Source organism: Polyodon spathula, chromosome 11 (genome assembly GCF_017654505.1).
Source record: "Polyodon spathula isolate WHYD16114869_AA chromosome 11, ASM1765450v1, whole genome shotgun sequence".
Lineage (NCBI taxonomy): Eukaryota > Metazoa > Chordata > Actinopteri > Acipenseriformes > Polyodontidae > Polyodon > Polyodon spathula.
In genome coordinates, this window is record NC_054544.1 from 762206 (window position 1) to 785660 (window position 23455).

A 23455-nucleotide genomic window follows, 5' to 3' on the forward strand; every position below is an offset into this window, starting at 1 on the left:
GCAGTCATTCATCTCCTTGTCTAAAATGTCTCCGGTTCGAGACCCAGATGATGTTACCCCGACTGGGTCAGCGAGCCTGCCATTCGCACCTCGGCGTGTATTTTAATGGATGGAGATGCAGAGATGTGGGTGTCAAACTTCAATGTCACGGAGGAAGCCTGCGTTGACCCTGCTCAACGGCAAAGCAGTGGTTCAGATAGCAAGCTGAAAAACATCACAGCTGATTGATAAAGACCTAACAGCACAACGAAGGAGGAGAGCATCACCACACAGGCGCTGCTTCTTTTTCGTATATCCAAGACTGAATTCAACTTTTTTATGTTTAGTTTTTTACTTTTAAAGCATTTTATTGTACCGGTACAGATATTTTTGGCCTTCATATGAAAGTCAACAACATGTCCCCGCCAGTTCACACAAATTATTTTAACATTTCTAAAAATGAATAACAAAATTGTGACCGAAGGGGATACATTACAAAAGTAACAAGAACTAACTAAGTTGCAGGGGAAGAGCAGTTCAAAATAGGCCTCTTAGTCAAGCATTGTAGAAGAAAATGTTAAAAATGCAATGCTAAGCGTTTGGAGGTTCTCTGGGCCACTGTCCTGTGTGGAGCACATTCACTGCGATGATCACAACAGAAGGAAGGACACTACTGTTACATAGCCAATGGCTTACTAACAGCGCTCCTGTTAGCTGCCTATTACATGATAATTGTAGAAGGTTGAAAATGAGCATATTTCTGTGTTTCAGTGAGCTTCAAACAAGATCCCAAAATAAAGCATGACGTCGCTTAACAACTTTTAAGCCAATGTCCAGGCAACCCTAATGAGCTTTCCTGGTAATGGCCTCAGCTTCCAGGGTCAAAGGTCACAGAGTATCTGGTGGCGTTCAATTAATTCCCAGCAGATACATGTTGCCATTATACAGTGGTGAAAATAAATCAAATCAAAGGATCTCATATTCAGAACACTCAATGAACTCAATAGTCCTTATTGTGCTTTGAAATGCTTTGATGTTAATTCTGATTCAGCAATGCAATAAGGCCAGAAATGCACAAGTTGAAGTGTGCACTTGTGTTCTTATTTGATAGGATGCGCTGACTCTGGTGATCAAAGGGCACAGTATAACTGCACTGTTTTTTAATGCATTTCCTATGTAGGTCCTAATAAAAAGGCCAGTGTCAATTTGTGATGAAGGGTGCGTACCAATAGCTGATATAGGGGGGTTACACATTAAAACTTGTGAATTAGGGACTGTCATTTTAGCTCTCCAGCACCTCTTTAATGTTCTGAATTAAAAACATTTTCTACTGGTGTCCCTTTAAGAAAATGACTGCACATGGAAATGTACTGTATACAGATTTATTATCAGAATAACTAGAGGATTCAATAGACATGTTTTCTGATGAAATTCTTATTGTATTCCATTTGAAGTCATTTAAAAAACATTTTGTGATGGTTGATCTCTAAATAAAATAGGTCAGTGCTGAGGTTCAATCACTGTAGGGGTCTGCATCTACGGTCATGCTGTGTAGGGGTGATCATGTACTGCACGAGCAGTCCCGTCTAAGACAGGCTGCTGAACCCTCTTGTGTGAGGATTAATCACAATGCATGAAAAGACTTTTTCAGGAGTGAAGGTAGAAAAGATGCTTCTTTTATGATGCTTCTCCAATGTGAATCTTTAATGTTTAAGAAAAAGTGATTGTGAAGACACAAAAACTAAGGCAAAGAGAATAACACACTGGCAGTAGAGACAAGGAAAGCAAGTCGCTCGTGGGTCACCGCTCACATCCGCAGACTGTGAGAGCAGAGCTCGGGTTGAGCTGTGTTGCTGTAAATCCTTTTTGTTTTGTATTCTGAAGGAGTTCTCTGTCAGCTGGTGTTTTCATGCAGTTGTTGGCTGTTGCTGGCTGTTAAGGTCTTATCATGTGAAAACAGCAGAGAAGAGCACAGTAACAACCCAGCGGTGAAGATACAGGAGGAAGGAGACTGGTACCCGAGTCACAGCTGCAGAACGTTGTGTTAACATGGGGAAAAACGTGATTTACATTCAGAAACCTTAAAGAGACGCTGTTTGCTTCCACTGGCATCGCTGTCTAATTACAGTGTGTCAATTATTCAAACAAGTACACTCTCTCGGTCTAACCGTTTCTTCTTTTCTCCCTTAAACTTCTTATCCCAGGGCTATTTTTCCTGCCTGCGCTTTCCTCAGAAAGAATAAGGGATTCCAGTGGCAAAAGCAATCAGCAAACTAGGATGAAGCGAGTTCACTGTCAGAATAAAATCATGTGTTCTTTTCTCAGATTGGTAGCCGAGTTCCAGGGCCTCTTATCACTGCGAGTGGTCTGATTTATGTGGTTTCTGAAACTATTTCCTTGGGGACAATCTGCCACTGTTAATTTTGGACAAAGCAGGGGCTAACTTTAGAAAGTGCTTAGTGCATGCGTTCTGTGTTTTTGCAGTACCTTCTTTCATCTGTTTCATGAAAGAGCCGGGACAGTGCACTTGCCAGCTTTTGGACAAAACCGATTTCATTCAAATCTGCACAATAAACTCAAGGGAGGCACAGTGACCTGAAACAATCTGACCTGATCTGAAGAAGTGAAGTTAGAGCATCCCATTGGTGAAGAGAGTGGAATTGAGGCTGCAAAGAAAATGAATGTTTCTTAATCACAGGGGAAGTAGGGTCTGTCGTGCTTAGTGGAAATGTTTTAACTCTAGTAAGCAGAGTCAACTGACATTTTCACTATATTTTGTATTGATGTATATTTTAAACATTTGGCTTTCATAATAAAGTCAACCGATATGTAAATACCAGAATTGTATATTTAAAAAAGTCATTTCCTCATTGCTACCATTTGTATACTGGGACACTTGCTAAGCACATCGAAAACACACATTGTTTGCAAATTCTACAGCATCTCAAATGAAATTTGATTTTCTAATGCTTGTAAATGAATACATCGCTCTGTTTATTTTGTGGTTAGGACTTGCTGGAGACCCAACACAATTACTTATACCCCAAAGGAGGAAAAAGGGATGTGGTTTGAAAAGACTCATACACACAAGATAAGTAAAAAAAGTGTTATTGTATTTTATAAAATGTACAAAAGCTATATACATATTTAGTACACTACATATGTGCTGTTAAGAGTGTAGAAAAGGTTATTTTTAACTCAGGTGAATGAAAGAGAATTGATTTTTTTTTTTTATAAAGACTTGTATAAGTTTCTCTAGCTCTGTCTTGTTGAAGGGCAGAGCATTGCTTAATCGTCGATGGCACACTCTGCGGTACTTGCATGCTGTAATCTCTGCACACTAACTATAGCGTACACGTCTTTGTCATTAGAACACTTTGCATGCTGTAATCTCTGCACACTGACTATAGCGTACACGTCTGTTATTAGAACACTTTGCATGCTGTAATCTCTGCACACTGACTATAGCGTACACGTCTGTTATTAGAACACTTTGCATGCTGTAATCTCTGCACACTGACTATAGCGTACACGTCTTTGTCATTAGAACACTTTGCATGCTGTAATCTCTGCACACTGACTATAGCGTACACGTCTGTTATTAGAACACTTTGCATGCTGTAATCTCTGCACACTGACTATAGCGTACACGTCTGTTATTAGAACACTTTGCATGCTGTAATCTCTGCACACTGACTATAGCGTACACGTCTGTTATTAGAACACTTTGCATGCTGTAATCTCTGCACACTGACTATAGCGTACACGTCTTTGTCATTAGAACACTTTGCATGCTGTAATCTCTGCACACTGACTATAGCGTACATGTCTTTGTCATTAGAACACTTTTAATACATTTCCCATCTTGATTTGTAATTTACTGACTGGCATTTAACCATAGAAGGTAAACTGAAGTGACATAGTCGTGGGGATGGCTAAAGTAACCCAATCAAAGTCTTCTGTCTAAGTGTTTATATACAAGATGACAATCAAATCAGAGTCATCATCCATAATATAATTTAGGTAATTTTACCTTTTAACTCATGTATCAAGGAAATTAATAAAAACAAACAAAAAAAGCATTCTAAATACCTTCTGTCAGTTTTCTGGCAGTGCATTTCAAGTTTACATGGAGTACCAGCGTGCTCTTATCATCAGACAGAAATATACAGTATAGCAAGGCACTTGTCACAACAGGTCTTGAATACTAATGTAAATTTGGCAAGATGTTACGGAAATGCAATGCGGTGAGATCTAAGTTTAGAAAAGACATCTTTCTCAAAATGTATGTAAATTATGGCTTTTGATGTGACATAAAAACATATTGCCAGTTTAGATTCCTCCTTGACTAATAGGTACAGTAACACTTTTATTTGCATAATACATTAATTATTGAAAACAAACAAACACAAATAAACCTCATTCCCTAGTTTACAAGGAGTGATGCAAATGTTGTTTTTGTCGTGTCGAATCCAGCATGGGTCAGTGCTTTTGGAGAAGACACCGGAAAAAATATTCATTCGCAAACAACACACGTTGATGTGCTAACTTACTACTGTAAGCTGAGTCTGCTCTGCTCACAGCGAGAGCAGTGTTACATCATTTCCACAAATAAACAGGACACAGTACTTGAAATGGTTGTCAAAGACAGGATTCCAAAGAGCATGAATGTCTGTCTCTTTGTTTCTTTTTGACTCGGCATTAAGACAACAGGTTAAGAAATTTGCTTTCCTCAGCCAGCGCTGTCAACATGGAGCTCATGTCTCCGATAGCCATGTTGGTTATCCCAGCAGGCATGGAAGGCAGCGTCAGAGAGCTGCGAGGAGTTGTGAGCCGGGAGGAGCTCTGGGAGAGGTTCTGGAGGATACTGGGGCTGAGGGTTCCTGACATCAAGCTGGACTGATCTCCGTCATCCATCATGGCATCAAAGTCTATCTGAGCGTGCTCCATGCCCTGGGAGTCGACTGTGCTTGAAACCTGGTTGACTCCTGGGGAAGGCATGGTGGGAGCCTTTATATCAGAGGAACACTGCTGCGGCACCTGCTGCTGCCTTGCACAGGAAATCCCTGTGTCGAGGTTTCCATTGTGCTCATACATGTGAATCTGTCCTGAATAAAACATCAAGCTGCTTTCCTGGCTACCATTAGCGCACTGCTGGGCCTGGGACTGAGGCATGTTAGGCTGCCTTTTGGGACTGGCTTCTGAAGTGGTGTGGCTGGGACTCATGCTGTGGATGGACTGTGGACTTCTTATAAAAGCCTGTTCCTGCTGCACGGAGCTCAGAGCCTCGCGCTGCCTGTTGGATGGGCTGGACCCTGGAGGTGGACCAGGTTGCATCATGCCATGGCTGAAACTTTTCATCATGCGTTGGGAGGGAGTGTTGAAATTCTGCTGGGTGGGACTGTAATCTTCATAATGATTAGGGGGGGTGAGGTGGTTTTGACCCACCCCAGGCTGAGAGCTGTAATCCTGCACTGCGGGTCCTCTACTGTTACTGGTCATCATGGGTGCAGAGCTGCCTGGTATACTGCTGCACGATGGCAGCTGGCCTGCCTTTACACTCGCAGCACTCGGGCTGAGCATTGCGTTGTTCTGATTAATCCCCCGCTGTGGGCTCATTGGTTCATTTAAATTAATCTGCTGCTGCCTTTGCTGCATGTAGTTCATCTTTTGGGTATTGAAGCTTGCCTTCCTCTGTGTGAAACTCTGCTGTGCTATGTGTGCATTATTTTGATTCATTTGCATGGTTTGTTGGCTGGCGTCAATGTTCTGATACTGACCAAAGTTTTGCTTCTGCAGCACAACTGCTAAGTTCCCTTTGGCAAACGGTTGCTTTGTCTGACTTGGTATGACATCAACAGTACCTGAGCTGACTTCATTCCACTGGACAGGCATGTTATTTTTATTCATAATCGGAGGAGTGTGGAACTGTTGCTGGTTCCCTGGGCTCATTTGGCACTGTGCCATTATTTGCCCTGGCTGATTCATGTTTGTGTCAACCATGGCCATTCTCCGCTGGCCGTAAAACTGATGCTGATGCTGCTGCGGCACATTCACGTTTCCTTGGAAGCCCAGCGCCTGGCTGCCGTAGCCTGTGGAGCTGTTGTCCTGATCCACAGAGCCTCTGTTCTGAGATTTAATGTACTGCACTACGTCATCCGGAAGCATGATGTCATCCTCTGGAGCCTGACTGTCCAAGTCACCTGACATCGTCTCCATAGCAACGTTCTCAGTGATGCTTGGCGGCCGGGAGCAGAAAACATGCCGTTGCAGGCTGCCATTTGAGCGGGTGTACTTCTGCAGACTGAGGTTGCGTCTCTCCATTGGCCGGGGGAGCGGGTTCATGCTGTTTGTACTGTTAAAGCGTTGAACCCTCGGGAGAGACAGAGGATCAACAGCTGGCCTCCGCACAGGGTCACTTGCACGTCTATTGCTGTTGCCTGGCACATCCTGCAGCATCATACTGGATGTAGCATAGCCAGTGTCACTGCATCGTCGTGGCACAGTAGGGGGATGCATGGGAGCGGCTGCAGATTCATATGCATCCCCAAACAGAGACATCCCTGTCCGGACACCCATGCGGTCCATGTTGGGTAGAGGAGTGGGTGGAGCTCCCCCAGTTGCAGCGGCATATTTAGCCTTTAGCCTGTATTGCTGGGCAGGGGTGAGATTCAGGAGGCTTTGTATTCCCTCACTCAGACTCGCCTCACTCGATCGCCGAGACATATCTGTGGAGATTGGATCGTATGAGTCTGCTGAGCTGATGTTGTTCAGACGACCCCCGCACTGGGAGGCCTCACTGGATCGGCGGCTGGAATAGCAGGGCGAGATGCCTGAAGATCTCCGGCTGCCGGTGTAGGCTGAACTGATGGTACTCGTGGTGCTGTCTCTGCGTTCGTTCAGCTGATTGAGCATAGTGACGTTACTGGTAGGCAGCTCATTCAGTCTCTGCTTGGGTAACATAGCAGTGGGTCCACCAGTACTCGAACTCTCCAGTAAAGAACCTAAAATACAAAAAAAGCACACCTTTTAGGATTCAGTAAATCTCTCTGTAAGCCTTTTTAAAGAGACATTAAATACACACACTCTTTTGTAAGAGATCAATGCTGACATAAATCTGCTGATGGGTGTGTTAAGAGGGTCTTGAAACCATTCTTATCTTTAATAGTTTAGTTTTAGTTCATGCTTGTGCTTACCGATCGCTGGTATGGGAGGCAGCTTGATGTTTCTGGCTTGAGGCGCTGGGCTGGCCCATGAACAAGAATCCCTCACTGTCTTTAGTTTCTCCTTCTTGAGTTGTTCAAGTCTGTGGGTGGCGGTAATGTTTTTGCGCAGCTGAAGGCCGACTGTGGAGGACCCCGAGGAAACGGTGGAGTCCCGAATGGGGGGGTCATCCAGTGCAGCCAGGTCTCCCAGACTCCCTCCATGGTTCATGTGCATCTCTACTGCACTGTCATTGTTGGTGATGCTGCCAAGCGGGGATGGCTCACTGCTGCATGATGACTGACCACCAGGGCTGGACTGATACATCTGGGGAGAGCGCAGCAAACAGAAACACATTGTTACTACCGGTCTGCACTGCGTGCTGTAGAGCTGCATTACAATACAAGATTATGGATGGTGAAGCCTGCTGCTGCAGAACATGAGTACAGCAGCAGCACACTTTGCATCAGAACCAAGAGGGCTGCTGTGTCACTGGTATCTACCTCAGTTTAGTTGTTGCAGTTTTTTGTGTCTTTCTAACTTTGCTGTTCTATGTACCGCTTGACTTATTTACAGGCTTGCACTGCAGCAGCTGAATGTTTTCTCAGTCAACGTTTGTCTTCCCAATGCATGCTATGGGGCTCTCTGTGAGCTGCTGGCTCTTAAGAGCAATTAAACTGTCTGCATTTGCTAGTCTCAATCTCTCTCCACATAAAACAATTCCCCTGTTAGACATGCTGCAAACGTACAGAGGCCCACCTCAGTGGCAGACCTGTGAACTAAACCATCTGATAGATACCGTTCCTACAGTAAGTCACACAGCTTAGAAACGACTGCCATGAAAGTAACGGTTCAAAGTGTTCTTCTGCATCTAATTTATATCAATTCAGTGATCATTAAAAAAAAATCTAGGAAACATTAATTTAATGGTCGAACAAAAAAAATCTTTCTTTGGCTGGAAAAAAGCAAACACAGGATGACATCATGACCCTTAAGTAACAGCAGACTCTTGTACACATTGCTTCACATACAGTGCAAAGGGACAGAACGCCAAACAAGCTGGAAAACGATCAGACAGCAGAAGGGTTAGACAGCCTCCACGCAGATAAAGAGTGTTCTAGCAGGCTTGGTAATGTTATTACTCTTCAGGGTGTCTTGTTGAAACAAGACTGTGCTGGTGTGAACGTGCAAAACATGATACTGAAATCTATTTCATGAATAATGCAGGTGATTAAAGTTTTAAGATGAAGAGGAAGGCTACAGTAATTAGAATGACGAAGGGGATTTGATCCTCAGACTTATTCATGAAACTGCTGTCAACTGTTTCTCAAAAGAGCTTGCAGTTTATTCTCTTGTTTCAAAGCACACTAAAAAATAAGTGAAACGCAACTGAAAGGTTCTGTGAACAGGGCTAACTGTTTCTTGTACTTTCTTAGCATTATTCTGGTGATTGTTATGAGAAGTGCGCGGGTGACGGTTTCCATGACCTTTCGGTAGTTAAATGAGGGCTATGCTCACCTTAGTAATGGCTGTCCATAAGGAATGTACATAGAAAGAGAAAAAGAGACATTGAAGCAGCAGACAAAGAAACACAGGTTAGCAGACAGAGAGGAGAGAGAGGTCAGGTTTGCTGGTATAGCATCACATCAACAGATTGTCATCACAATGCCTTCAGCTGAAGCTCATGACATTGTAAGCTGGTATGACCCAGCGCCACTGCAGTTCCCAATCCTGACAGTGGTTAGGAGATTCTTGCTTGGAAGCAGTGGGGTCGCTGGTTCATGCCCAGCCTCCACATTGCACATAAGTTTGATTTATTGCTATTAAAACCAGATTTCAAAAACACCAGTCAAACCATTCTGCTCTAGCGGTAAGGTGAGAAATTACTGAGAATAAATAAAAGGTTTGTGGTGACAAAGGACTGCAGCATTTTTGCATGAGCTAAATTCACTAAAAACCCCAATCCTGCAGTCTATTTCAGTCAGTGCTATAAATTCTCAGAATAGTGAGATGCACACTGATGATCCTGGCCCCCAGGAGCTAGCTACTGCTTGCATAACCTAGTTTTAAATGCAGACTTCAGTTTTTGGATTATTAAAGCCCAGAAAGGGAAATGGTTCAGTTTGGTAGCTGCCTAGCATTAAAATATCACAACTAACTACAGCGTTGCTGGGGTTGATTCTTACCACAGAGTTCTCTGTTTTAATGGGTTTGACTTGTAAGCAGTCCTCCATGCCTCTAGTTGTGCTGTTGTCCTCCAAGCCCCTGCCACTGTGTTTGGCGCTGGCCTCGTTTGCTCCGTTCTCCCTTGATGGCTGAGGCCGGTGGAGGGCTTCGTTTCTCTGTTTCTTTGTGACATGAGCTTCAGGCCCATGTACGGTCTTTACATGCTTCCTCAGGGAGCTGGGGTCTGTGTACCTCTTTGTGCAGCCCGGGATCTTACACACATAGGGTTTCTGTGGAAGAAATGCATGGTGAATATACTGTGCATCTACAGTATCTCACCTAGAGGCACTTGAATTAACGAAGGCAAGACAAATCCCAAACCGTTTATAAATGTATAACAGCCAGCGTGAATTAATCCATTGGGTTAATGGAGTATGAGTGAATGCAGACATTATTTGAATAGCTCTTGGAGTGTGAGTGAATGCAAACATGTAAATGCGGCACTGGAACTGGCAAAGCATTCATATTGTCTGGTGCATCCTTCCATCACTCGCTTTCCTTACTCTCAACACTATCTGAACAGAGAAGAAGCACCTTGGATCTAAAGTGCTGCCGTGCAGCTGCTGTACTGTGACACCCCAGGCAGGCACACCGTATCTACCAGAAACACCAAGCGCTGTGCTAGAAGTGCTCCATACAGCTGAAACATATTTCCATGATGCATTTGTAAGTAGAAGATGGGGTGGTGGGCTGCTGCTCGGGCTGATTATACCTGCTGACAGTAAAAAACATCCAGAGTTCCTCAACCGGCAACAGCTGATTATGGCAAAAAGCACGAGCTGCACTGGGGTAATTAGCAAGGATGATGATGAAGGCTGATGATGGCTCTGCTGGCAACGCACACCACCTGCACACTCAGGGATTAGGAAGCTTTTCCATGCCTAGTAATGTATTCTGAACCTGCAGGAGGTCTGTGTGCCTCCAGGGTGTGGGTTTGATTCTAATGGAATTTGTGGTTGCCATGCTGCCTGGTGTAACCTGCTCTTCATTCTCTGTACTGCGAGAGGAGAGGCACTGATATGTCTTTCCTATCAAATCTAAAAATAAATACAAATGTAAAGCAACAGTCTTATTAGACTATGAGCTAATCGAGCAGGAGATCACTCATTGCCGCAAGGATGTTTTTTTTTATTAAAAATGTTTAGTGAAGCTCATGAAGCAAGAAATACATTGTCAGCTTGTTGGTGCTGAGTCTAAACGACAGTATTCCTGTTCTTGAATAAGTGAAAGCAATGGGTGTGATGAACTCTTTGCAGATGAACGAATGACTCAGCTGTTAATGGATGGGTTGTTTTGTCTGGTTGTAAGCAGATGCAGTCAGGTTCGTTTGGATCACACACAGTAAGGCATTGATACTACACTGGGCCCGGGTGCACACTATTTTGCAAGTCTAATGGAACTTCCTAAAACATTTACAGAACTCTGAATAGCAATGATGGAAACAACACAGAAGAGCTACACATGAAGTAAAAGCTCCAGAACAATGTAGCTGATAATTCTCTACAACCTGCACAGCTTTACAAAGCTACTGGACCAGCCACCCTTACCCTCCCTTCATGTTAATGTCACAAACACAGCTGCAGTATTTCACCCCCCACCCCCCCCTGACTGTGTTAGCACCTCATTGGAGTGGGTCCTGTTCTGGTGCTTGGCTCTGTCCGAGGCGTTAGAGAAGGCTTTATTGCAGCCCTCGTGTTCACAGACATACGGCTTCTCTCCAGTGTGGGATCTCAGGTGAGTCTTTAAATTCTCCAGTCGGGAGTAAGCTTTGGAACAGCCTTCGAACTGAAAGAGAGAAACAAACAAACAAGCAGCCCAACAGTGAGCACGGGAGGGCTGGCCCCTATCGGTCTGCACAGCTGTGTGACTCCTGTATGACAGCTGGCTGCTGTATGAATAAAGCATATATTATACTGAATCTATCTAGCTATATAATACATTTCAATCATACATAAAATAAAATACTGAATGAGACAAACTAACAAAAAAAATTACATGACTGCATTTAAGGGCTCGTACGTGCACCTCGTTTATTTACATTTTATTTTATTCATTTATTTATTTTTGCTCTGCAACATCAGCAGATTGTTTTTTTGTTTTACAAAAAAAGTCATAAAACAATGGTGTAAACCTAGCATCTGCATATTGTATTTCCTGGTACTTTCCTGGAGTTTTAAATAAAAAAAACCAACCAACTTTTAAAACAGACAAAAGTATCTTGACTTAGCAAGCCTTGCACCCTGTGTCTGAGCTGTGCCTGAGCTGTGTCTGAGCTGTGCCCGAGCTGTGTCTGAGCTGTGCCCGAGCTGTGCCCGAGCTGTGCCTGAGCTGTGTCTGAGCTGTGCCCGAGCTGTGCCCGAGCTGTGTCTGAGCTGTGTCTGAGCTGTGCCTTGCTCCAGTAAAAAACATGTACAATCCCAGAGGCGCCCCAGCAGGACTGCCAGAGCCTATTCATTGTGCTCCCCCCACATGGGGATAGCTGATGGGCTGTGATTCTCAGCATAGGTAACTCACTGTGCATGCTTGTGGATAGCCCTGCTGATGGGCTGTGATTCTCAGTGTAGGTAACTCACTGTGCATGTGTGCGGATAGCCCTGCTGATGAGCTGTGATTCTCAGTGTAGGTAACTCACTGTGCATGTGTGTGGATAGCCCTGCTGATGGGCTGTGATTCTCAGTATTGGTAACTCACTCTGCATGTGTGTGGATAGCCCTGCTGATGGGCTGTGATTCTCAATATTGGTAACTCACTGTGCATGTGTGTGGATAGCCCTGCTGATGGGCTGTGATTCTCAATATTGGTAACTCACTCTGCATGTGTGTGGATAGCCCTGCTGATGAGCTGTGATTCTCAGTATTGGTAACTCACTGTGCATGTGTGTGGATAGCCCTGCTGATGAGCTGTGATTCTCAGTGCAGGTAACTCACTGTGCATGTGTGTGGATAGCCCTGCTGATGGGCTGTGATTCTCAGTATTGGTAACTCACTCTGCATGTGTGTGGATAGCCCTGCTGATGAGCTGTGATTCTCAGTAATGGTAACTCACTGTGCATGTGTGTGGATAGCCCTGATGATGGGCTGTGATTCTCAGTATTGGTAACTCACTGTGCATGTGTGTGGATATCCCTGCTGATGGGCTGTGATTCTCAGTATTGGTAACTAACTGTGCATGTCTATGGGTAGCCCTGCTGATGAGCTGTGATTCTCAGTATTGGTAACTCACTGTGCATGTGTGTGGATAGCCCTGCTGATGAGCTGTGATTCTCAGTGTAGGTAACTCACTCTGCATGTGTGTGGATAGCCCTGCTGATGGGCTGTGATTCTCAGTGTAGGTAACTCACTGTGCATGTCTATGGGTAGCCCTGCTGATGAGCTGTGATTCTCAGTATTGGTAACTCACTCTGCATGTGTGTGGATAGCCCTGCTGATGGGCTGTGATTCTCAGTGTAGGTAACTCACTGTGCATGTGTGTGGATAGCCCTGCTGATGGGCTGTGATTCTCAGTGCAGGTAACTCACTCTGCATGTGTGTGGATAGCCCTGCTGATGGGCTGTGATTCTCAGTGCAGGTAACTCACTGTGCATATGTGTGGATATCCCTGCTGATGAGCTGTGATTCTCAGTGTAGGTAACTCACTCTGCATGTGTGTGGATAGCCCTGCTGATGGGCTGTGATTCTCAGTATTGGTAACTCACTGTGCATGTGTGTGGATAGCCCTGCTGATGAGCTGTGATTCTCAGTGTTGGTAACTCACTGTGCATATGTGTGGATAGCCCTGCTGATGGGCTGTGATTCTCAGTGTAGGTAACTCACTGTGCATGTGTGTGGATAGCCCTGCTGATGGGCTGTGATTCTCAGTATTGGTAACTCACTGTGCATGTGTGTGGATAGCCCTGCTGATGAGCTGTGATTCTCAGTGTAGGTAACTCACTCTGCATGTGTGTGGATAGCCCTGCTGATGGGCTGTGATTCTCAGTGTAGGTAACTCACTGTGCATGTCTATGGGTAGCCCTGCTGATGAGCTGTGATTCTCAGTATTGGTAACTCACTGTGCATGTGTGTGGATAGCCCTGCTGATGGGCTGTGATTCTCAGTGTAGGTAACTCACTGTGCATGTGTGTGGATAGCCCTGCTGATGGGCTGTGATTCTCAGTATTGGTAACTCACTGTGCATGTGTGTGGATAGCCCTGCTGATGGGCTGTGATTCTCAGTATTGGTAACTCACTGTGCATGTGTGTGGATAGCCCTGCTGATGGGCTGTGATTCTCAGTGCAGGTAACTCACTGTGCATGTGTGTGGATAGCCCTGCTGATGGGCTGTGATTCTCAGTGTAGGTAACTCACTGTGCATGTGTGTGGATAGCCCTGCTGATGGGCTGTGATTCTCAGTATTGGTAACTCACTGTGCATGTGTGTGGATAGCCCTGCTGATGGGCTGTGATTCTCAGTATTGGTAACTCACTGTGCATGTGTGTGGATAGCCCTGCTGATGGGCTGTGATTCTCAGTATTGGTAACTCACTGTGCATGTGTGTGGATAGCCCTGCTGATGGGCTGTGATTCTCAGTGTAGGTAACTCACTGTGCATGTGTGTGGATAGCCCTGCTGATGGGCTGTGATTCTCAGTATTGGTAACTCACTGTGCATGTGTGTGGATAGCCCTGCTGATGGGCTGTGATTCTCAGTATTGGTAACTCACTGTGCATGTGTGTGGATAGCCCTGCTGATGGGCTGTGATTCTCAGTGTAGGTAACTCACTCTGCATGTGTGTGGATAGCCCTGCTGATGGGCTGTGATTCTCAGTATTGGTAACTCACTGTGCATGTGTGTGGATAGCCCTGCTGATGGGCTGTGATTCTCAGTATTGGTAACTCACTGTGCATGTGTGTGGATAGCCCTGCTGATGGGCTGTGATTCTCAGTGTTGGTAACTCACTGTGCATGTGTGTGGATAGCCCTGCTGATGGGCTGTGATTCTCAGTATTGGTAACTCACTGTGCATGTGTGTGGATAGCCCTGCTGATGGGCTGTGATTCTCAGTATTGGTAACTCACTGTGCATGTGTGTGGATAGCCCTGCTGATAGGCTGTGATTCTCAGTATTGGTAACTCACTGTGCATGTGTGTGGATAGCCCTGCTGATGGGCTGTGATTCTCAGTGTAGGTAACTCACTCTGCATGTGTGTGGATAGCCCTGCTGATGGGCTGTGATTCTCAGTATTGGTAACTCACTGTGCATGTGTGTGGATAGCCCTGCTGATGGGCTGTGATTCTCAGTGCAGGTAACTCACTGTGCATGTGTGTGGATAGCCCTGCTGATGGGCTGTGATTCTCAGTGTAGGTAACTCACTGTGCATGTGTGTGGATAGCCCTGCTGATGGGCTGTGATTCTCAGTATTGGTAACTCACTGTGCATGTGTGTGGATAGCCCTGCTGATGAGCTGTGATTCTCAGTGCAGGTAACTCACTGTGCACTTGTGTGGCTTCTCCCCTGTGTGTCTCCTCACATGCACCACCAGCATGTACTGCGCCTTGAAGGGCTTCTGCTCCCGGGAGCACTCCTCCCAGCGGCACACAAACTCCTTCTTCTCCCCGTGGATGTGCTCGTTATTAATGTGCTGCGAGATCACAATCACACGCGACGAGGCAGAGGAGGGGAGCAGGGAGAAAAATAGAAAGGCAGTGAGTCGGGACGCCTGGCCTGGATCAGCAATGAGTGCAACACCAGGGTTTTCTGAGGTTTTTGTCTTTCAACATAACTTCACAAAAATATCACTCTTCAAGACAACTCATTTAAATAGCTCAGTGTTTTTAATGCAAAAAGAGAGAAGACTTAACTGCACACTTAATACATACAAAATAAAGAGTTAAAACAAGAGAATTAAAGGAAAGTGCACAAAGTATTTTTTTGGTGTTAATTGTAATGCTCTTGTCTCAATAGTCAATAAGGGGGTAGCCTGGGTACCAGTCTGTATGTCCCAGAGGCAGCTAGATGTAGAGTGCAGTAACAGGATCTCAATGAGGCAACGCCTGCTGCTCAGGGTGAGTGCTTCAGTACATTGTGTGAAATGTATGCATGATTTTTTCTCATGATTTTCCTTGTTGTTGTTATTGTAATTACTGTTATTGGTAAACTACGTGAAAAGTGCCACTATGTGGATATTTTCTATACATTTGACAAAAAATGATTACTATTGTTACCATAATTATTGTTTTGGCTGTGATTGTGAAAATCACAGTTAGTTGTTAATTTGCTATCCCCCCTGTCACACATCACATGATACTGGTAAGACATCACACCAGTCCTGCACTAAGCTTAATTCTCCTAATCAGTGAAAACAGAGAAGACGATAACAGGAAAGCCTGAAACTTGTTTTTACTTGATCACATTGAAACTGGAATTTGCCTTAACATATGGATATGATCATCACGTGTGTGCACGCTCACGTGGATATGATCATCACGTGTGTGCACGCTCACATGGATATGATCCTTGCTTGTGTGCACGCTCACATGGATATGATCATCATGTGTGTGCACGCTCACGTGGATATGATCATCACGTGTGTGCACGCTCACATGGACATTATCATCACGTGTGTGCATGCTCACATGGACATTATCATCACGTGTGTGCATGCTCACATGGGCATGATCATCACGTGTGTGCATGCTGTGTTTCCCTAATATCCCCTAGGAATTCGATACAGGCCTCCTTAAGTTCAGAGTTCAAGCGTTGCAGTTCCTGATACACAGGGCTTGTCTGTCTCAAAAGTGAAACGTAATTCTAAACCAGACAGCTTCTGAAAACAAAATGTAATAGTGCTGTGGGATTTAGGGATCTCAGTAACGGGGCCCCTTTACAGGGGTTAGTGTTGTCATGGATACCGAGTTCATGGGTCACACTGACTTCCCATGCAGCTGCACTGCACTGTTCTAGTCTTAATATCACAAACCTCATTAAACCAAAATATCCACAAGGCTAAAAAAAAACTTGTGCATGCAGCTGCTTTTCACCTGGTGTCTGTCATTGAACAAAGAAAGAGGGGCCTGACTGGTCTTCCACCCAGCACCTCTGAATCCAGTCCAGGTTCTGCTCAGTTCAGGGTTCAAATGAAGCTAATTAAAATGGGAAATGATCACTACTGGACAGAGGGATGAAGACTCAAATTATCATTTTGATTTGCTCCTTGTGCCCCAATACAACAAATGTTGTGCAAACTTTTGCACTTGTGTGAAAGATTAGTAAAACAGTTCCCAAGCCCGAGACTACAGGGATAAAACGAGTGTGAACGGAACCCATTTTAAAAGGATCTTCTGAGACATAGGACATAGGAAGCTCTTGAAACAGTGAGAAATGATGATGCAGCTGACAGGGTGAGGTCATCTATCATGGAGATATTCTTACATGCACAAGCTGGTCCTGAGTATCATACTCCTTGGTGCAGCCCTCCCAGTGGCAGTTTGTCTCATATATAACTTCTGGCTCCTGTTTACACTCGTCCTTATCTAAATCTTCTGTGAGACCCACGATTCCAGCCAGATGGTCCTGTGTAAAAAAAAAGGAATGAATAAAGAAATAAAAAAATAACAGTGCTTAATAAATAAGAATGTGTAAGAAAGACAGAAATATATTAAATATATGTAGACAGACACACTCGTGCACGCACACAGACACACACATACATATATAAAGCTCCTAATACAATATTTGGAAAGAGAAAATCAAAAGTATTTACTGCCTAATAAACAAAAAAAAGGACACATTCCCTCTGATATGACCAGTGAATAAAGAAAGGCTTTCTGCTCCAGTGGAAACGGCACAAAGTCCTGATTCGATAACGTTTCCTAGATGTCGATGAAAAGAAAAGCTGCCTTGAAAGAGCCCAGCCCCTGAGGTTTGTGAAATTGTTTTCAGACGGAGCGGTTTCCTAACTGTTGACGTGCTCCTAAGCTCCGTGCTCCAGAGACGCAGCACTTGGCCCTGAACGTGCTGACTGCAGCATGTTTATCTTTCCCTGATCCGCTATCTTCATCAATCCTCCCGGCCCCTCGGTGATTGCACTCACTGCCATCTCCATGTATCATGCAGAGACCTGCCTCTGAACCGGAGAGGAGCAGGGAATTTGTCAAAAACAAACTCAGATGACAATAACGCTGGGCAATACTTCATTAAAATGAAGTGCCTCGACACAGTTTATACAGTGCTGGAAAAAAAAGAATGAATGAATGAATGAATACAAAGCTCTTATCACTGGGAGTTTTTTTGTATGTGGTTCAGAAAAGCGGGTCAGAGGACTCTGGGCCTCCCTAGGGTCAACTATTATGCCATTGGTGGTATTACAAAGCGATTCTCTAAGGATAAGGTAATGTACACATCCAGGCTCACTCTTTTTGAAAACTTTTATAAACCTGCTTGTGTACCTGGTCTAAAAACAGCTCCTCTGTTAAACCACTGAACTTGCTTTGTTTTGCAGCATCATTTATAGATTGATGGGAATTGATCATGATTTGAAACCTCTTCTATGACACCAGACTTATAAAAAATGATGCTGATCAGAGATTTACAATCAGTCCTACTGAACAGGCACCAACATCAACCATTTAGCTGGTATAGCACAGTAAATACATGGTTAGACTGCAGGTATAGCACAGTAAATACATGGTTAGACTGCAGGTATAGCACAGTAAATACATGGTTAGACTGCAGGTATAGCACAGTAAATACATGGTTAGACTGCAGGTATAGCACAGTAAATACATGGTTAGACTGCAGGTATAGCACAGTAAATACATAGTTAGACTGCAGGTATAGCACAGTAAATACATGGTTAGACTGCAGGTATAGCACAGTAAATACATGGTTAGACTGCAGGTATAGCACAGTAAATACATGGTTAGACTGCAGGTATAGCACAGTAAATACATGGTTAGACTGCAGGTATAGCATAGCAAATAGTTAGACTGCTGGTATAGCACATTAAATAAATAGTTAGATGTCAGGTATAGCACAGTAAATAAATAGACTACAGGTATAGCACAGTCACTTTGCAGCTAAATAGCACCAGGGTACTTAACACTGTGCCCCATTACCTGAGTGCCTGGGGAGGCTGGTCTCACTCCCTCCCCCTCTGTCTTCACCTTGGATGCACTGTGCCCCATTACCTGAGTGCCTGGGGATGCTGGTCTCACTCCCTCCCCCTCTGTCTTCACCTTGGATGCACTGTGCCCCATTACCTGAGTGCCTGGGGAGGCTGGTCTCACTCCCTCCCCCTCTGTCTTCACCTTGGATGCACTGTGCCCCATTACCTGAGTGCCTGGGGAGGCTGGTCTCACTCCCTCCCCCTCTGTCTTCACCTTGGATGCACTGTGCCCCATTACCTGAGTGCCTGGGGATGCTGGTCTCACTCCCTCCCCCTCTGTCTTCACCTTGGATGCACTGTGCCCCATTACCTGAGTGCCTGGGGATGCTGGTCTCACTCCCTCCCCCTCTGTCTTCACCTTGGATGCACTGTGCCCCATTACCTGAGTGCCTGGGGAGGCTGGTCTCACTCCCTCCCCCTCTGTCTTCACCTTGGATGCACTGTGCCCCATTACCTGAGTGCCTGGGGATGCTGGTCTCACTCCCTCCCCCTCTGTCTTCACCTTGGATGCACTGTGCCCCATTACCTGAGTGCCTGGGGAGGCTGGTCTCACTCCCTCCCCCTCTGTCTTCACCTTGGATGCACTGTGCCCCATTACCTGAGTGCCTGGGGAGGCTGGTCTCACTCCCTCCCCCTCTGTCTTCACCTTGGATGCACTGTGCCCCATTACCTGAGTGCCTGGGGATGCTGGTCTCACTCCCTCCCCCTCTGTCTTCACCTTGGATGCACTGTGCCCCATTACCTGAGTGCCTGGGGAGGCTGGTCTCACTCCCTCCCCCTCTGTCTTCACCTTGGATCGCTTGGTTATCATCGGGTTCATGGAGCTGCTCACTGCTGACTCCCCACTGGCGTTCTACACGTAGAACACATTTTAAAACATTGGACTGGGATCAACCAATATTATTCTTTGATGCTGCATAATTGCCCTTTTGTGAACTTATAACAAATGTATTTTAGAAGTGAAAACCCACCACAAAGATTAAACAGTTTACACTGTGAGGCACAAAGAAAATGTATTGTATTCAACATGAAACACTGGCATATTGGTATAAAATATTTGATAGCCATCTGACATCCTGCTGCATAAGAAATCCTGAAAGTGAACTATCCCTGTAGTAATAATAGTAATAGTAATAGTAACTGTAAAACTTCAAACACTTTCTCAAATAGCCACATGGGTCAAAGAGCAACATGGGTCAAATAGCCACATGGGTCAAATAGCCACATACTGCCAGTGGTGCTGGTTATAAATGTTGCATAGAATCGCTGGGTCTCTTTTACATGTTAGGACAAAAGCATTAAAAACAGAGTGCATGGACATATTTATTCTGCCACAAATAAGCAGTTATTTTTGAATACGTTGTTGCCGTGGAGACTGTTTTAAAGATGCACAGCACATACAGGCACAGACGTGTGTGCTTGTTGAAGCTGCACTGTAGGCTGAGCAGCTCTATTTGTTTTGAATGAAGCAGGGTACTGTGTCTCTCACCTGGTTTGAGTCGGAAGTGCTGTTGTTGTTGCTGTTGTTGTGTGCAGGGGTTGGAAGGCAGGAGATTCCTGTCATGTGCTGCCGCGTTACAAACGAGGGAGACGGCTGGATGAGAGGGGGGGTGTGCCCGAACGTGGAGCTCAAGCCTCTCTGCTGGTTCAGAATCTGCTGGTATGCCATTGGATTGATGGGGTGGGGAAAAGCAAACGCAGGGCTGAGGAGGGAAACAAAAACAAAGATGCTGTACTGTGCAAAAGTTTTAGGCAGGTGTGAAAAATGCTGTAAAGTAAGAATGCTTTCAAAAATAGACATGTTAATAGTTTAGATTTATCAATTAACAAAATGCAAAGTGAGTGAACAGAAGAAAAATCTACATCAAATCAATATTTGGTGTGACCACCCTTTGCCTTCAAAACAGCATCAGTTCTTCTAGGTACACTTGCACACAGTTTTTGAAGGAACTCTGCAGGTAGGTTGGCCCAAACATCTTACAGAACTAACCACAGTTCTTCTGTGGATTTAGGCAGCCTCAGTTGATTCTCTCTCTTCATGTAATCCCAGACAGACTCGATGATGTTGAGATCAGGGCTCTGTGGGGGCCATACCTTCACTGCCAGGACTCCTTGCTCTTCTTTACACTGAAGATAGTTCTTAATGACTTTCGCTGTATGTTTGGGGTTGTTGTCATGCTGCAGAATAAATTTGGGGCCAATCAGATGCCTCCCTGATGGTATTGCATGATGGATAAGTATCTGCCTGTACTTCTCAGCATTGAGGAGACCATTAATTCTGACCAAATCCCCAACTCCCTTTACAGAAATGCATCCCCAAACTTGCAAGGAACCTCCAACATGCTTCACTGTTGCCTGCAGACACTCATTCGTGTACCGCTCTCCAGCCCTTCGGCGAACAAACTGCCTTCTGCTACAGCCAAATATTTCAAATTTTGACTCATCAGTCCAGAGCACCTGCTGCCATTTTTCTGCACCCCAGTTCCTGTGTTTTCATGCATAGTTGAGTCGCTTGGCCTTGTTTCCACTTCGGAGGTATGGCTTTTTGGCCGCAAGTCTTCCATGAAGGCCACTTCTGACCAGACTTCTCCGGACAGTAGATGGGTGTACCAGGGTCCCACTGTTTTCTGCCAATTCTGAGCTGATGGCATTGCTGGACATCTTCCGATTGCGAAGGGAAGTAAGCATGATATGTTTTTCATCTGCTGCAGTAAGTTTCCTTGGCCGACCACTGCGTCTACGGTCCTCAGCATTGCCCGTTTCTTTGTGCTTCTTCAAAAGAGCTTGGACAGCACATCTGGAAACCCCTGTCTGCCTTGAAATTTCTGCCTGGGAGAAACCTTGCTGATGCAGTATAACTACCTTGTGTCTTGTTGCTGTGCTCAGTCTTGCCATGGTGTATGACTTTTGACAGTAAACTGTCTTCAGCAACCTCACCTTGTTAGCTGAGTTTGGCTGTTCCTCACCCAGTTTTATTCCTCCTACACAGCTGTTTCTGTTTCAGTTAATGATTGTGTTTCAACCTACATATTGAATTGATGATCATTAGCACCTGTTTGTTATAATTGTTTAATCATACAACTGACTATATGCCTACAAAATCCCTGACTTAGTGCAAGTGTACCTAGAAGAATTGATGCTGTTTTGAAGGCAAAGGGTGGTCACACCAAATATGGATTTGATTTAGATTTTTCTTCTGTTCACTCACTTTGCATTTAGTTAATTGATAAATATAATCTATTAACATGTCTATTTTTGAAAGCATTCTTACTTTACAGCATTTTTTCACACCTGCCTAAAACTTTTGCACAGTACTCTGTGTGTGTGTGTGTGTGTGTGTGTGTGTGTGTGTGTGTGTGTGTGTGTGTGTGTGTGTGTGTGTGTGTGTATATATATATATATATATATATATATATATATATATATATATATATATATATATAAAATGATGTTTCTGTCAAGTTGAAATACAGTGTTCCCATTTTCTTTCATGATCTGATCATTCGGTTTGGTTAATTAACAGTTAGACCATGTTGATTTGTAATTCAGTGTCTTCAATATTTTTTAAGCGTATTTCAGATATTGAAATAATGAGGAAGCACTTATTGCTTTTAAGATTAGGCAGATATTAAGTTGTCTCTCTACAAGTATTGCATTTATGTTTTATTTAATTGTTTAAAGTTAACAAAAATTAAAGCCTCCTTGATGTGAGACACTAAGGAAAATAATCGTAGACCATACCAATCTGGTATCCTGTTTCAGAATTCAAAACGCTGGTGTTGTGATTTCAGAATTAAAATCTCTGGTATTGTGATTTCTGAATTCAAATATCTGGCATTCTGATTTCAGAATCCAGATCTCTGGTATTCTGATTTCAGAATTCAAATCTCAGGTGTTCTGATTTCACAATTCAAATCTCTGGTATTCTGAGTTCAGAGACCTCTGGTATTGTGATTTCAGAGATCTCTGGTATTGTGATTTCAGTGGGGTGGCTGGCGACGGTCCTTCTGAATCCCCTGATGTACCTGATTCCTCCGGCAGAGAGATGCCCGTACGAGCCACTGGCTGCAGAGCTGCTCCTGGAGTTGTTGATATAGGCCACCAGGGAGTTGGGCGAGGTGCGGATCATGGTCTGGAGGTCAATGCTGGCATCGGAGAGGGGCGAGATGGAAAGAGCTCGCTTTCGACTGAGCCTCGGAGTCAGCCGTGGGCTGGAGTACCGAGATACTGAAATGGGAAATAAAAACTGTATTACCATACGGCTTTGAATATAACACATCAGTCATGACCTGTTCAGATTAGTGACTTGTACTGATTCTGTTAAAAAACATATTCAAAATCAGTCCTTACTCTTGATTAAAACACAACTGTAAATGTTTTCCATTTCTACAGCTGTCCAGTTCAGTCTTTACAGCTGTACAGTTCAGTCTCTACAGCTGTCCAGTTCAGTCTCTACAGCTGTACAATTCAGTCTCTACAGCTGTACAATTCAGTCTCTACAGCTGTACAATTCAGTCTCTACAGCTGTCCAGTTCAGTCTCTACAGCTGTACAGTTCAGTCTCTACAGCTGTCCAGTTCAGTTTCTACAGCTGTACAATTCAGTCTCTACAGCTGTCCAGTTCAGTCTCTACAGCTGTCCAGTTCAATTTCTACAGCTGTCCAGTTCAGTCTCTACAGCTGTCCAGTTCAATCTCTACAGCTGTCCAGTTCAGTCTCTACAGCTGTCCAGTTCAATTTCTACAGCTGTCCAGTTCAGTCTCTACAGCTGTCCAGTTCAGTCTCTACAGCTGTCCAGTTCAGTTTCTACAGCTGTACAATTCAGTCTCTACAGCTGTCCAGTTCAGTCTCTACAGCTGTCCAGTTCAATTTCTACAGCTGTCCAGTTCAGTCTCTACAGCTGTCCAGTT

General features: G+C 44.5%; 1 protein-coding gene across 3 annotated transcripts in view; it reads right to left on the reverse strand.

The window, feature by feature from the left end:
- Positions 1-117: 117 nt before the first annotated feature.
- LOC121323134 (zinc finger protein GLI2-like) overlaps positions 118-23455 on the reverse strand; it is a 146326-nt gene continuing 122988 nt past the window's right edge. For all 3 annotated transcript variants that reach the window (XM_041263941.1, XM_041263942.1, XM_041263943.1), the window contains 9 exons: positions 22573-22774; positions 20037-20250; positions 18498-19400; positions 16813-16953; positions 14873-15022; positions 11029-11193; positions 9369-9638; positions 7176-7509; positions 118-6983 (listed from right to left, as the gene is read on the reverse strand). In XM_041263941.1, the coding sequence (XP_041119875.1) occupies positions 4681-6983; positions 7176-7509; positions 9369-9638; positions 11029-11193; positions 14873-15022; positions 16813-16953; positions 18498-19400; positions 20037-20250; positions 22573-22774 (4682 nt within the window). In that variant the 3' untranslated portion in view covers positions 118-4680. The remainder of the gene's footprint in view (positions 6984-7175; positions 7510-9368; positions 9639-11028; positions 11194-14872; positions 15023-16812; positions 16954-18497; positions 19401-20036; positions 20251-22572; positions 22775-23455) is intronic.